The sequence below is a fragment of the Meriones unguiculatus genome, chromosome 5, assembly GCF_030254825.1.
Source record: "Meriones unguiculatus strain TT.TT164.6M chromosome 5, Bangor_MerUng_6.1, whole genome shotgun sequence".
Classification (NCBI taxonomy): Eukaryota; Metazoa; Chordata; class Mammalia; order Rodentia; family Muridae; genus Meriones; species Meriones unguiculatus.
In genome coordinates this window covers 127,633,920-127,650,762 of record NC_083353.1, presented here as the reverse complement: position 1 = coordinate 127,650,762, position 16,843 = coordinate 127,633,920, and the positions used below count along the sequence as shown (strand labels likewise).

Genomic DNA, 16,843 nt, shown 5'->3' with positions numbered 1-16,843 from the left:
TTGAATTGCCAACGGGAGAAAAATCATGCAGCAGTCTTTGTTATGTGGTTTTTTAATTACCTGATTAGGTTCGTCAGTGCTCTAAAAAATGATCAAATGTGTGATGTGAGTAATGAAAGAAGGGATTGAAGACAAAAGAGACACATTAATGAGAAGTCGAATCTTGGAAGCATCATGTCTAGAATAAAATAAAAGAGCTAACAACTCCTATATGTGGATGGCTATTTCAATGTGGCACAACTTCAGTGCATATTTTTAGCTTGAAAGACCTCCAACATCAAAATAGAAATTCAATGGAGTTAGTGTTTCAGAAATAGAAAAGTTTTAAGCTATTTAAACATCTATTAGAAACAGAAATTTTCATTGATTGAGTTAAAACAGAAGATACCATCTGAAAATGAAGGCAGCTTTATAGTTCAGTGTTACCATAGAAGCCTTCTCTGGGAAATTCTTAAGTGTTAGCCCAAAGTTCTGAAAATGCTATCAGAAAATATTTTTATCATTAGTAAAAATAATTTTTGAGGTCTCTAAAGAAAATATTCCTATAGTACCTCTCATCATTCAGAGCAAGTGAAATGTATATTCTCTTCATGGGCTTGTGAAGGGCAGAAGAAAACTCACTACAGCTTGGTTTTCAGTTCTCCATCATTGTCAACCTCAGGACTTCTGTGCACTTCCATGCACTCGCCTTCCTTCTCTGTGAGTTTCATCTCTGCAGGTTTAGATTCTGAAGAGTTGATTTCCTCAGGGAGTTGCAGCTTCCTCACAAGTATTAGAATGAAGAATGCAGGGAGAAAGCTTGATGCTTTTAGTGCTGCAGACATCCCAAGGTAGACACGCCTATTGAAAAGAGCTGATCTGTATTAAATCTTTTTTTTTTAATTTTTCATCAATTACACTTTATTCATTCTGCATGCCCCCATAAGCCGCTTCCTCCTCCCCTCCCAATCCCACTCTTCCTCCTCCCTCTGCATGCATGCCACTCCCCAAGTCCACTGATAGGGGAGGTTCTCCTCTCCTTTCTGATCTTAGTCTATCAGTTCACATCAAAAGTGGCTGCATTGTCCTCTACTATGGCCTGGTAAGGCTGATTCCCCCCCCCAGGGGGAGGTGATCAAAGAGCAGGCCAATCAGATTATGTCAGAGGCAGTCCCTCTTCACATTACTATGTAACCCAATTGGACTCTGAACTGCCCTGGGCTACATCTGTGCAGGGGTTCTGGGTTATCTCTATGAATAGTCCTTGGTTGGAGTATGAGTCTCTGGGAAGTTCCCTGTGTTCAAATTTTCTTGTTCTGTTGCTCTCCTTGTGGAGACCCTGTCCTCTCCAGCTCTTACTATTTCCCAGTTCTTACTATCAAAGCAGATGCTGAGCCTGATGGGCAACTGATGGGCAGAGTGAATGGAATTTTATGTAAGAACTGTATTAAATCTTAATGTGCTTAGTGAAAGATAATTTTTTATATTCTTACAGATTTTTTATTATTCCAAGAAAAGCATCTAGTAATAATTATACCCATGTATTTTATATAATCTTCTATGCTGAAGTATTAGTTTTGTTTGTTAAAGTATCAAAAATTATCACTATAAAATATTAGATTTCTTTTCTTCATGTTGATTATGGCTCATTTCCATTTGGAAATGACTGGATCTAGGATCATTATAGAAATGTATCTCTGGGTGTGTCTGTGATGGAATTTTCAGACAGGGTTAGCTGACACTGAATTTCCACCATGAATGTGAGAAGCACTCAGTGCATCCAGAAAGAATGTTCAACATGACCAGCCTCCTCAATCTTATCCTCCACACCTCCTGTGTCTTTACGTCCCATATCACTACCATACCTCCTCTGTCATTTCCTCTGACACCATTGCCTTCCTGCCATTATGACCTGTTTTCTGAAATACTGAGCCAAAAAAAAAAAAAAAAAAAAAACAACGTAAATCAGATTTAGGGACCTCCCCTTTTTTGGTTGTTTTGCTCACACAGGTTTTAACATGTGTTTTGATCATACATGTATAAAACATCATAAAAACATTTTTCAAGTTGTTTCTGCTCAGTATTTGTATCCTGTCACACCAATAGATTTTTGTGACATTGAAATCCTTGTGTGTTTAAAATAAGTCCTATTAGTCATTTTATATGTTAAGCAATTCAGCTTGTTAATGTTCATACACAGTTTTGCATGTACAGCAATCAATTTATCTTATAATATTTTTATTACTTCTAGTTATATATGTGTGTTTTGTCTCTGTATAAATATGTGTTCATGAGTCCTGGGAGTTGGAGTCAGAGGAAGTTGTGAGCTGTCCCATGTGGATTACAAGAATTGAACTGATTTCCCTGGCAAGGGCAATGTGTGTTCTTAACCCCTGAACCCCTGAATTAGCCACTAATTCTGTCTATTTGAGGAACATGCCCAGGGTAAGCATGAGGGCTGTACAAGCTTGCTGAAAATAATTAGATAAGCTTTCCTTTCACAGTGTCTTAAAATAACCTATACGCTGGCATAAGCGTCTGTTCTTTGTAAATTTGTTAAAATATGCCTTAAGGTTTCCGGATTTCATGTGTTTGGGAAATCAGTATTTTGACAAATGCACATTTCTAAATAACTACAAAAGTATTCTTTCCTTTTCTCAATCTATTTATAGGAACTACGTTGTGATACACAGTCTTGTCAACTTCACACAATCTAGGATCTCCTGGGAAAGGAGTTTCAGTGAAAGCCTGTGTAGATTATATTGGCTTGTGAATATGTCTGTTAAGTTTTATTTTGATCACATTAACTGAGATGAGAAGACACAGCCTAGAGTTGGTGGCACCATTTCTTAGGCAGGAAATTCTGGGATACATAAGAGAAAATGGGGCAAGGAATTGTTGTACACCTTTCATATCAGTGCTTGGAAGGCAGAGGTAGACACATCTCTGAGTTTAAAGCCAGCCTGGTCTACAAAGTGAGATCCAGAAAAGCCAGGGCAGTAGACAGAGACACCCTGTCTTGAAAAACAAAAACAAACAAATTAATGAAAAAGAATAGAGGAAACTGTCTTGACTTTCTACACAGGAAACTATAAATATAGTATATAAGTGTGGACGCATGACACATTGCATATAACAGTCTAGAAATATCTTTTTTTCTAAATGGATAATAGATTTATAAATATCGTAATTTATTTTCCTGCCATTGTTATTAAAAAAAAAACTTGACAAATCAATTTATGGACAAGGGTTAATTTGCCCACAATTCCAGGATACAGTCCACCATTCTGGGGATGTCAAACAACTGGAGCTTTAACACACAGAGAGATATGTTGACAGAGTGGGTGAGTCCTTTCACTCTGTTATTATGGATATTCCAGGCTGGGGATGGGATCTCAACCAGCCATAGTCATACACACTCAGACAAGGCAATGGCTAACAGTTTTCTTTTCCAGAATCTTTTAGCATAATGCTCACTCAGAGACAGAGCAGGATTGGGTCATACCTAGAGAAGGGCAAAATTCTTATTGGCTGAAGACCTCTTAGGAACGGAGAAGAGTGTTTACTACAATGCAGTCTGTATCAAACAGAGTTTCTCTGTGGGATTCTTTGGAAATGCTGCCCTAGAGGCTAAGCAAGATAACAGCCAGAGTCTGGTTCAAGATCAGCCTGGCATGATGCCTGGGGGTGGGACAGCAGTGAAACCACAGTTCTTTTGCTATGGTGTTAGCAACATGCACAGGCTTAGCCTGAACAGTGGTGGGAACCATGTAAGTAACTACTTTTAGCCCAAAGAGCAACGTGAAACCACCCAAATTGGAGGCACCAAGATCTCAAGTAGTAGGTTCCTTGGTCTCCTGGTTCTTGAGGGTATGGCTCCAGGTATTTATATGTGTGGCAACCTCCTCTCACTTGAGACACTCTCAGTGGGTTTGTGCCACAATCATTCTATGAACCAAATTGTGTTCATGAGGCAGCTAACCAATAAGTCCAATGGGCCATCTATGGGTTACCAGAGATAAGAATGTCAGTCCAATTTAGAGATCAGGGCACTTCTCAAGATATCCCCTGGCTAAAGCACCTGGCACATTTTGCTAACTTCATAGTACTACACAGATTTGGGGTTATTTATCTAGTCAGGCTGCAAATATGGTAGGACTGTGAACTTTGCAGGACTTGGAATGCCAGAATCCATGCTTCCTGAATGTGCTGGGGCTCTGTCATCCCTATTCCTGTAGAAGGAAGGAATCCTCCTTTTTGTCCATAGGTATAGGGTGGTAGGTGCTGAGAGACTTTGTTCTCATCTGTAGTACCACTGTTTCAAGTCTCATTATCTTGCTGTCTTGTTTATTGCCAGTGTTCTGCCACACGTGCTCAGCTCAAGATGTGGCTCTTCCCTGCTACTTGAGGCTTTTCTATTCAGACACCTGCTCCCTTTCTGAAGTATTTTGAAGAGTTTTTAGGGAACACACAGAGGCCTATATGTATCAATCACTTTAGAAATAATGTTACCATCCATGTGTATCCTTGCATTCTGAAAATGAAGCTATGTGCTATCTTACCACTCAAGAAGATGATATATATGAAAGGGGACATTGTATGCACTACAAAAGTCGTTAAAGTTATCTTTACCTGAAACTATTTATATCGTACATCCTGCAAGCGCCTGGCTCACCACATTTCAAAGTTTCCCAGTGCAAACATGTTCTGTCTAGCAAAGCACCAATGTAAATAGGTGCTGGTATGCCAGCTGCAATGAAAAGACAAACAAATAAATGAAAAACAAAACAAAAAAATAAATAAAAAACAAGAAACAAACAAACAAAGAAAAAACCCAAAACAAATGAAAAAATCCCATTGTCAGGAAGAAAGGAAAAGGAGAGATGTGTTATTTTATTTGGAAATACTTCAATTTCCCTATTTAAAAGCAATATAACAAATTATGAATCAATGCTCTAAACTTACTTTTAGGAATTATTAGTTAATGCTAAAGTTTCTAGATCACAACAAATAAAAACTGTCTATAAGATGCTATAAAGATATTTATTGAGTTTGTAACCATGAACCTAATGTATTCTCTGAAATGTCTCTTATTGGTTTTCTTTGCATCCAACTAACAAAACCATTTGGCTTTTCCTTTTATTCTTGAATCCACTAAAAATGAAAGATGTAATTAAGTTCAAGTTAAATCTTTTAAAGACAAGGAGAAACATTTTTCAACTCTATAGTTACTTCTCAGACTAATTACAAGTAGCCATTACCAAACACAATTGCTTGTACACTGAAGATCAGCAAAAAGTGGGCAGAGCACACCTATGTGAAAGATGCTACAAGGTCTTTGGGACTTCCTGGGTGTGGGCAATTGAAATATTGGAGATCCAGAGACAAATTGCTTTACCTCTCTTATTGATTCTTCATTGCCTCACCCCAGCCTCTGACCATGTATGCATGTGACTCTTACATGAATCTTCAGTGATGTATTAACCTAGGAGGTCACTGGCCTCTACCCACCGAAACACTAAGAATTCCCTGAGATAGCATCTGAGCCTGCAGCAAAGAATTCTCTGTTTCACTGTAACCAACCTACCTCAAGTCCCCACAGATCTATTTGAGAAGAACCTGTTCACGGATCCCTATGTTTTTTAACTATAAACACTATCACAAAACTGGATTCGTGTTTGAACATGTTGTGGATGACCAGAATCTGTGTGCCATGTCATGGTCACTCACAAAACATCAAAGACACAAACAAAAAACCCTCTTATTCACTTTAAGGTGAGAATTGTGTTTTGGGTTGATGAGATAGTTTCTGTCTTCTTATACAGGAAAAAATTATTTAAGCACTTAATGTTGGTCAGATATGTTGGAAAGAGTTTTCATACCTAATATTCGTGTGCAAAATGCATGGAATCCAACTCCAAGTGACTTCTCTTCAGGTTTGATACACCTACAATACATAAACAAGTACACAAATAAAATTAGTCATGCAAATCATACATCCGACATATTATCCTTCCAGTGACAGTGGCAGTTCATTATTCTAATGCTTAAGCTTTTCATTCTGAAGTGAAAATGATACAGCTCTGCGTCTATTAAGCCCACATGGACCAAGGACAGTAGGGACTTCTGAAAGCTGGCCTCTGACCTCCACACATCTAAAGCCGGGCTGAGCCCATTAACAGTTAAGAGATTGTTTGCTATCCTAGATGAAGAGTTTCATGGTTACCATGGCAACCACCATGCTATGACCAACAAAATGGACTGAAACCTTTGAAACCACAATCAAATAAACCTTTCTGCTCTTAAGTTGTTTGCCAGGCATTTTCTCATGTTTGTAAAAAGATATAACACATGTCCTATAAAAATCCAAGATATGGTTAAATGCATTCCCTCAGGTAAACAGAGAATGAGTCCACTACACATACTATGATATTGAGAAATTATTGGTTATATGGATTTTAAAAACTTTATATGTTTTTCTTTACTGCTGTATTAACCTAGGAGGTCACTGGCCTCCTAGGTTATTTTTCTTTACAGTAGTAAAGTGTAAAGAAAAATAGACTTGAGGTATTTTTAAGATTTACATTCAAACCTGAAGCCTATGAAGCCATAAGAATAAACTGAAAAATAGTCTTATAAATTAAGAAAATAGAATGGCACAGCTATATCTAATGGAAACAGCATAAGTCATAAAGTCAATACATCCTCTTGGCAAAGCAAGCTGAGTGATGCAGTTGCTGTGGTGCAGTCTCCTACTCTTTTGGCCTTGATCCCTATGTGTCAGATGCATGGGGGTCTGGGTCTTTTATTATTTGTACAACTTGTGAATATTAGATTGATGGAAATTTTCTTAGGAATAATTTATGCCTTCTCCAGGAGCACTGCTTTTAAGCTTTCCCAGGAATGTCCTGACCTAACTACACCCCCCCACCCGCTTTTAGGGAGATATCCTTTTCTGACCATACTTGAAGGTCTTCCTTACACCATGGAGGTTGTGACCCAATTAATTATGTCACAGACTTCCTTAGGAGGCTCTGAGTCAAAGATGCTCTTGGCACATCCGCCCCAGCACTTAATCAGAAAACAAATAATCAAAACAAAATAAACTTAAAAAGGTAAAAAATATTCGGTAGGCTAGAAAAGTTTGCAGCACATCAAATGAAAAACCTTCTTCATAATACTGGTGGACAAACAATGATGTGGACAAATGATAAAAAAAAATAGAGTATTAAGACCTTCCTTTCTTAGAAAAAGTTAACTCTTACAGGGCCACTATGACCAAGGAACAACAACAACAACAAAAATACCAAGATTAGATATTTAAATAAAATCTACAAATACATAAAATATAAATATTTTGTTTTAGCAGAAATTAAAAAATAACTGCAGCAGCTTTGGTCTGAAGACTTTTCTTCGGCCTAATGACAATTAGCACTCTGACTATTAAAACCTGATAGTACACTGCTTGGAAAATGACAATCCATCCAGGCTGGCTTGGATATTTACTTTCTGTCTAGTGGCCTTTGAAACTGGAAGAGCTACCAGCCTGAGAAAAGGCTGTCATGCTTTGGCAAATATGCCCTTGAATCTGCAATATTCTTGAAAGTTGGGTTGTGGGATTGACTAGAGAAATTTATTGTCAAAGATAATTCTGTTATATTATGGTTTCTCAATGATGACTAAAGTTATGACAAAGCAGAAGTTAAACATGTGTGGGGATAAAAATGATATTGTTTATGTTTTGGAACAACATGCATCTATCCCTGCCTACTCAATCCTGAGAAAATAAAAAAGCACCCAGACTTCCAGTCAGTCAGGATGTAAAACTCCCCCTGATCTCCATGCCTGACTCACTCTTTTCTCAACACTCATTCTTGTATCGACCCTTTTTTAGGCCCTGACCTCCCCAGGGGCTGGACCCCAGCAATGGAAACCTAGTTTAAATGTGGCCTTTTCTCACAAAATACATCCTTTGTTAAGAATATGTGTGTGTGTGTGTGTGTGTGTGTGTGTGTGTGTGTATTTTATTATGGAAGTGACTACATGAAAGATTTTAAGAAAATGCAACCGACTAGAAGAATAATGATAGTATTATTTACATTGTAATCATAACATTCAGCAGGAAAGAGCAAAGAAATATGAAAAAAACCAACTTAAATACACCTTACCCTCATTACATCAAGAAATTACACATTAGAGCCCACAGGATGGATTAGTAGGTAAAGTATATTGCCACCAAAATTGACAAACTGAGGTCAATACCTGGAACCCACATGGGCAAAATGAATCAACTCCTGTGAGATGTCTTGTCATGTTAATATGCCTGACATGGCATGTAATAACACACACACACAAACACACACACACACACTCATCAACACAAACAAATGCACACACACACATGCATACACACATGCACACATGCACACACACACATGCATAGACACATGCACACATGCACACACACACATGCATACACACATGCACACATGCACACACACACATGCATACACACATGCACACATGCACACACACACATGCATAGACACATGCACACATGCACACACACACATGCATAGACACATGCACACATGCACACACACACATGCATAGACACATGCACACATGCACACACACACATGCATACACACATGCACACATGCACACACACACATGCATACACACATGCACACATGCACACACATGTGCCAACACACAAAGTACTTTAAATAATCATACATTAAAACACTAATGAGCCACATCTTTATACCCAGTTACATGTTAATTTCAGAAAGTAAGATAATTGAGAAAGTGATTGGGGGATGGGGGTGAGAATGGGTATGCATTAAACAGGAGAGCATGTCTGCAGAGCATGTTTGAAGGCCCTAAGAGGAGAGTTCAGCTGCTCACGTGTCCTACACCTATGACCATCCTCCTCTAAGGGGAAAAGGCATCCTTATCAAATGAGAATCTCGCTTTGAAACTGAGGCACCTGGAATAGTGAGGGAGGAAGGAGACATCACTTAGCCACATCAGTTGAATCTGCCTGGCAAGTAATGGGATGAAAGATGTCATAGCGAAATGTCCCTCACAGTAAGAGTCTTAAGAACTAGCAATACTTGCTGCCCTTATCTATCCCTGAACCTATAACTGAAAAATGACATATACTGTATCTATTTAGTAAATATAAAAATAAAGCATCTTAAAATAGAAACTGAATAAATAAGGACAAATATCTAGCCTATTCCAGTGAGTGTGTATGAGGGGTAGAAGCAGGGGAAAGATGAACAAAGTAGAGGGAACAGAAGGGTTAGCAGACAGAGGGGGAGAAGAGAGGAGAGGAGAGAAGAGGATAGAAGAGAAGGAAGGACAGGAGACAAAGAAGATGAGAAGAGGCAGAAGAAAACAGAAGTAAGTAGAGGTGAGGAAGGAGAGGAGAGGAAGAAAATAAGAGGAAGGAGGGGAGAGGAGTGAAAAGAAGAGAAAAGAGAGGATGAGAGACCATGAGTGAAGCAAAGGATAAAGAAAGGAAAAGGGAATTTGGAAAAGAAGGAGAAGGGGGTGCAAAGGAAAAGTGGGAAGGGGAGCTGAAAAAGCACAGGGAAAGTGAGAACCACACTTCAGTTTTTAAGGATAACATGTTTTACACATAACACAATTACACATCATGCTTAACTCAACTTTGCTTCTGAATTCCAATGAGATGAGAAAGGACAGGTTGAATTGGCTTCCCATTATTAGTGGGTGTAAAGTTTGCTAGGCTGAAAAGAACACCTGCTAACAAGCTAAACTTTGAAATTTTGCTCTGCAACATGTTGGTTTTATCATTGCATTCATAACCCACCTTGATCCAGAGTATATATTAGTGCATTAATGTACTTCCTGTTTAAAGAGTATCTGTTATTTTCTTCATGTCTTTTGTTTAAGACAGTTTCAGCTGAGGGTGTCAAGGGACCCTGGTCACTTTTACAAAGGATTTCACACTCTGCCAGTCAGTTGGCTGAACATAGAAAATGAGTGCTACACAATTACTCTCCATCTGTTAAAACATGATGTCCATTTATATGGTTTAAGATATAAGGGACAGAAATAGAAAAAGGCAGGAAAGAAAAATTTCAAATTATTGTTAAATTCAGCAATGCTTAGTATAAGAATCTTAGTGAAGGTATCTTAGAGCATTGAAAATCTAAGAACCAATTACAAGAGCCTTTCTTGGCAAAAGAAATTTTAACAAGTGACCGAAAATCTAAATGACAACAGTGGACTTGCTCAGTGGGGAGATGTTCTGGCCACAAAGGCTTGGTAACCTCAATTCAATCGCCAGAACTCAGGAACATATGTAAAATATTAAAATAAAGAAGTCCAAATGAGTGGCATACTTTGTTATCACAGTGAAATAAAAGGCAAAATCAGAAATGCTTGGGAGCTTGATGGCCAGGTAGGTTGGAGTACACAGGCAGAACAGCAGCAGGAATAAAAAGAGAGACCTTGTCTCAAAAAGAACATAAAAGAAGAGAACTGATATCTTAACATTGTCCTCTGACTTTCCTGTGTTCTTAGTGGCAACAGAAAATCCCCTCCCTCATATATACACATTACACATTTGCGTATGGACACATTATGAAGAAAGAAAGAAAGAAAGAAAGAAAGAAAGAAGAAAGAAAGAGGGAGAGAGAGAGAGGGAGGGAGGGATAGAGGGAGGGAGGGAGGAAGGAAGGAAGGAAGAAGGAGAAAGAGAGAAAGCTAAGTGAAGGAGTTACTTTTTACCTTAGAAAAACCATGAATCCAGGCATGGCTTCTAATGAATAGATAACACTGCAAATTAATGAGATGATTAAAAAGTACTGCATCCTGTTATCACAGTCACGGCCCTTGTTACACAACCCAAGGACCGCAGATGAGTTTCCTGATGAGCCAATGCAGCTGCAATTTTGAAACACCTGTCAAAAAACAATGTCCTATTTAAGGAAGAAAAATAATGGCCTTAAACTATCAGTATTTTCTACACAGTCAGTTGTATCAAAATGGAGAATATTGCATCAGCCATACAATTCAGAGAAAGAACACATATCTAGTTTGAATAAGGACCCACTTTTGAACACAAAACCATTAAATAAAAAACACTCAGTAAATGAAATGGAGACTCTTTTTTATGTTTATTTCCATCTCTTGTTTGGTATTTCAGAATTCTGTCATAAACTATAAAGAGCCAGAAGTGGCAAGGATACCACAAGAAAACCCACAGAATCAATTAACCTGGACCCATTGAACTGCCAACCAAGTAGCATGATTGAGATGGACCTATGCCCTGTTCATATAGTAACAGATGTGCAGCTGGGTTTTCATGTGTCACTCCTAATGCAGGAACAGAGGCTATCTCTGACTACATTGTCTTCCTTTGGATCCCTTTCCCCTAACTGATCTGCCTTGTCTAGCCTCAAGAGAAGAGGCTCCTAATCTTATTGAAACTGAAAATGCCAAAGATAGTGATGTATATGGGAGGCCTCCCTTTATCTGAGGAGAATGGCAGGAAGGGCACATGGGGGAGGGAGTGTTGTGGTGATTTTACAGCCCAGCCCCAAATGACTGGACTAAAAAAAAAAGTTTCCAAATATCTAGACCATATAGCTAGACTCTTCTCTGACTAGTTTATAACTTAAAATAAACAATTCATATCAATCTATATTCTGCTATATGGCTGGTTACCTCTGATCAGGTACTATGCATTTGTCCTTCACACATTTTGCTGGATGAATATCCCATTCCTAGCTCTATCCCAGAATCCTATTTACCTGCTGTATGTCCTACCTCCTATTTCCTGCATTATCTATAGGCCATTACATTTTTATTGAGAAGTGATGAATGCTTCTATATAGACCTGAGTGTCCTTCTGCATTTCTCCTTTAGTCTAATAAAGCGCTATTTCCCTTACAACAATAAAATATATACAAAAAGAACCATTATGAAACAATTATGAAAATTCTAAGGTATGATATATATTCACATTATCCAGTTCATATGTATTCGGCAACTTTGAAGAAAATATTTTACTATCTATTCTGTCTTGGTGAGTTCAGAGTACTGGACCTAAATTATTTTCTACCATGACTTGCATTACCAACCTAAAAATACCTTCTAGATCTGAAAAACATCTTCTTAAATCTTAAACAACTTGATCTTAATTATAAGACTACAACTCTGTAACTATCTAGTTTTCAAATCCATCAGAGACTTGAGAAGTAAATAATATTACTTTAGTATATAGGAAGTACAAACAAGCAGCTTCCAAAATAGAGAACTGACAGCCAGCCACCTGCCTAGACAATCACCCAAAATTTCCTTTTAATGTTGGAGCATCATCTTCAGCTTCTGGCTCAGAGTATCTAATAGACATACATGTGAGGCAGGACTTATGAAGAACTTAGCAGAGCTAGGCAGTTGACTTTGTCTGCATCCAAGTTTTATGCATTTGGACAACATTCTGTCTGTAATTGAAGTAAAGGCATTTTCTTTGCCTGGTCGTTAGCTTGTTACATATGAAGCCAAATGATAATGGAGGTTCATTATTAATCATCTTCTTTCAAATAAAATGGGGTGATAGGAGGGGCTAACAGGTCTCAATGTCAAAAAGTCTTAAATTAATAAAATTAAGAATATGGCATATTTAGATGCTATATTTTGTAGGTCTCTGAGGTTTTTAAAGACAACCTATCTATCTATAAACATTTATAAATTGTATAATCATTACCCACCTATCTATAGTAAATCTAAAAAAGTACGTGTTGCTTGTTTCTAGCTATTTACTATCTGTTCACCCTAGGGTGTATATTTTTATAATAAACTAGACTAGTATCTAACATGACCATGAGTCTAATTGATTAACTATTAACTTGTATTACTTAATTATCCTAAACAGATTTTAAAAGGACTGGAAGTAACCCTTGATTTATAAATGAGTTGTATAGGTCCTATACCTTATGCAGGAGTTGAAACATAATATCTGTGTAAGAAAGTATCTTTAAATTTGTATTAATGTGCTATAATATAAACAAATTTATAAAAAATAACCTTAATTATGTATTAATATATAAAAATCTATACTAATGTAAGCAAAATAATCTTATTTCTATATCAATATACAAAATCCACACCAATATTAGATTATAGGTTTATAAGATGTTCTTTGATTTAAGAGTAGATTCAACAATCTACCCTTTTCTCCTATTATTCCTATATTACTCCTATGTGCTATTCTTATGCCTCTCCATTTTTCTTTTTAACTACTTAGTTTCACCTAAGCAAGAAAGAAGAATAGATTAAAGAAAAGGAAAGAAAAAAAATACATGAGTCCCAGTCCCCATATCTAATTTTCCCCATGATCAAGACCAATTAATAACTTGTAACCAACCCCTGTTTAATGACAAATTTCCAAAAATCACTCAATATAATGACCAAAACTTGTTCATCCTAGTATATGGGACTGGGATTCTAGGAAAAAACCAAGTGCCAATGATTCACCCAGGTAGCTTGGTGGGTAGAACATGAGACTCTTAATCACAGGGCTATGGGTTTGTGCCATGCTGGCCATCATTAAGTTGAAGGGGGGTTTCCTTTGAGACCCAAGTTGCCATGGGGCTTAAAATATATTTATAAATACTTAGGTCATCCTATTCTCTTCCATGACTAGCTCATAATAATTTATAATAATATTTATAATTTATAATTATAATTTATAATAATATTTATAATTTATAATTATAATTTGTAATAATTTATTTATAATAATCTACATTTATAATAATCTACATTTTGCCATGTGACTGGTTACTTCTGCTCAGATATCACATGTCTGTCTTCCTCACATCTTGCTGGGCAAATCTCCTGCAACTGGTTCTATCCCAGAATTCTTTCTGCTTGTTGGATGTCCCCTCTCCTATTTCCTGCCTCAGCTCTAAGTCATTAATTTTTATTGACAGGTGATGCTTCCATACAGACACAAGAGATTACTTCTACAGGGAGGTGAGAGGATAGAACTTGGGGTAGAGGAGGGAAGGGAAGGTGTAATCAGAATGTAAATAAATAACTTAATAAAGAATTTAAAAATGTATAAAGAGGTAGAATTTTTTAAATAGCATTTTTTTTCTAACTTTATGGAATAAATTTACCAAAAGTCAATTCTCCTTAATATACACTTTTTAATATATATATATGTATATTTATTTATTTGGTTGATTGGATGGTTGATTTTCTAGTAGGTGTGCATGCATGTGTTTGTGTGTGTGTGTGTGTGTGTGTGTGTGTGTGTGTGTGCATACACATGTATAGACAGGAATTTGCCATGGCATACAAGTAGAAGTCAGGGGTTTAGTTATTCGTTATACCACATGGATTCCAGCATGTAACTCTGACGGTTAGTGGCAAATGACTTCACCCACTGAGCTAGCTTTATACCCTTCACATGTGTGTGTGTGTGTGTGGGAGTGGTTGTGACAGGATTTTTTAAGAAGCCTTGGCTTTCCTGAAACTCACTCTTTGGACCAAGCTGGCCTCAAAATCAGAGATCCTCAAGCCTCTGCCACTCCAGCAGAGTGCAGGGATTAAAGGCATGTGCCAGCACCCCTGGCCATTTATACAAAGTAAAGAAATAATGCTTTCTTTCATTTTCTACTAATACTAGGTACTAAAACAAAATGTATCTCAGAATGTTGACTAAATAGTTAGGTACTTACTCATAAACAGTCATGTCCCCAAGGAAAAAAAAGTTTATTTAAAAAAAACAAGAACAATGTTAGTACTTTTTGAATTGTTCTATTTCCATGTCTGATTAAGAATCAAAAGTTATATTTTAATTTGACTGTCAATGAACTCTAAGTACTATAACATGTTTAAGGCAAGAGAAAATGCCTTAATGACTCCTTATAAATGACTCTTTATCTTGCTAAACCATCATGGTGAGGGACTGGGAAGGTGAAACGGTCTTTAAAGTTCTGCACAAGCATGAGGACCTGAGTTTTCATCCACAGCAAACACGTGAACAGTACATACACAGAGGATGTGCTTGCAACACTGGTGCTCTGAAGGTGGACACAGGTGACTCCTTGGGCCTCACTTGCCCATCAGAAGCACTAAATACCAGGCCAGCAAGGCCTGTCTGAGAAGCACCAAGTACTTGCGACCTGACAGTCAAGAGCTGAGGTTGCCTTCTCTTCTCTGCGTGCACATGCATCAGCATACCACACAAGCGAACACAACAAATAAATAAAATAAACAAGTAAGTAAAGATCATGATATGAAAAGAAAATTCTTCTGTCTGCCTCAACTACAGATCAAGTTTGAAGCTAGCCCAGGCTTCTTGAAACCCAACACAACAAAGGTCAGGTTCTGTCCAGAGTAATTTACATATATACTAACTCAGAAAACTTGAATAATGATCTCAAGTGTTTTGAAATTACAAAATAATGCCCAGTCACTGCCAGGGTTTTACATAACATCTAGGAATTTTAAGGTCAAGTGTGCATACACAAACTAAAGTGAGTTGTTCACAGAAATATTAACCTGTTTTAAGCATGACTAATTTTGCTTTTCAGCAGCTGTAGGCTTAGGTCACAGCACATGTTAACACAGTACACACACATCAGCCCAGACACTGCAAGGATGTTTACCATGTTGATTCCCGTTCCGACAGACTTCTCACAGCCTGCAAGGCAGGCAGACATGTATGCTAGGCCATTGTCTCCACATACCGGATCCCATGTTTTCGTTAAGCAGCTACACCTTGTGTTGCAGTCAGCGAGGACCATATTCTCCACATCAAGAGGTGGCTGAACTCTGAAATGATTTAAAAATAATGGTACAGATACTGATAACCCACCCAAGCACTTTATTTTCTCCTCTTCATCTCACTAAACATGCACTCACATGCACACAACACAGAGGGAGAGAAGAAAAATGAGAGCTAGGAAGGAATGGATGGAGGGAGAGAGATTGACACACACAGAGAAAGAAAAAGGATTTCATCTTCTCTCCCAGAACACAAACAGAAATCACACAAATATCACCATGTGGTCTCTATATGGCTTCTGTCACATTAGTTTCTGGTCTCATGACTTGTCTCTACAAGTCTCATGACAGCTTTTATTCAATGACTTAAAAAAACATTAAGTGGCTGCCCTACAGGAAAACCCTGTGCTGTTAGAGCTAAATTGAGAAAGGCCAATCTCCCATTAATCTGCCTGATGGGAAATAATGTAAGGCCTGGCTTGAACCAAATCTGTTATTTCCATTTAGAAGAGAGACTCTGCTCTCCGTCCACAAACAGATTGGTTTGATTAAGCAGCCATCCTCTTCTGAGATGCGGAAAGTGTCCAGTGCATATAACGAGATTCAAAGAGGAAAATGCTGATTCTAGAGGTTCAATTCAAACCCTGTCCCTCAAACACCGTATGCAGTCAGCATGACTGGAGATGGACTCAGCATGTACAGTTCTACACTGGTGTTGTTGAAGGCAATTACAGCAAATTCACTAATTCCCCCTGGGATTCAATTTCTGCATCTAGAAAGTGAATGGAAAATTCCTGTCTTAAAAAGAGATTCGAATCTAATGCGATATATATGATTATGCTTAAAATTATTAATATCTTACAATTCTTAAGGATTTTGAAAGAAACTTTATTTTTAATCTCTCTATCAGGTGTATGTCTGCGTGTGTGGGTGTGTACAACATCATGCGTGTGGAGGTCAGAATACAACCTTTTACCTTGGTGGAGACAGAGTCCCCTGTTATTCACTGCAGCAAATGACAGACTAGCAGGCCCTGAACTTTGAGGGTTTCCTCTCTGTGCTGCTCAGCTCGTTGCAGGAACCC

The 16,843-nt window shown here is 37.7% G+C and overlaps 1 protein-coding gene across 1 annotated transcript in view; it reads right to left on the bottom strand.

Annotated features, from left to right (window-relative positions):
* Positions 1-543: 543 nt before the first annotated feature.
* LOC110541752 (solute carrier organic anion transporter family member 1A5-like) overlaps positions 544-16,843 on the bottom strand; it is a 30,226-nt gene continuing 13,926 nt past the window's right edge. Inside the window, exons 7-11 of the mRNA XM_060383425.1 lie at positions 15,642-15,807; positions 10,747-10,919; positions 5,862-5,926; positions 4,612-4,729; positions 544-840 (exon numbers count right to left, since the gene is read on the bottom strand). Coding sequence (XP_060239408.1) covers positions 621-840; positions 4,612-4,729; positions 5,862-5,926; positions 10,747-10,919; positions 15,642-15,807 — 742 coding nt within the window. The 3' untranslated portion in view covers positions 544-620. The remainder of the gene's footprint in view (positions 841-4,611; positions 4,730-5,861; positions 5,927-10,746; positions 10,920-15,641; positions 15,808-16,843) is intronic.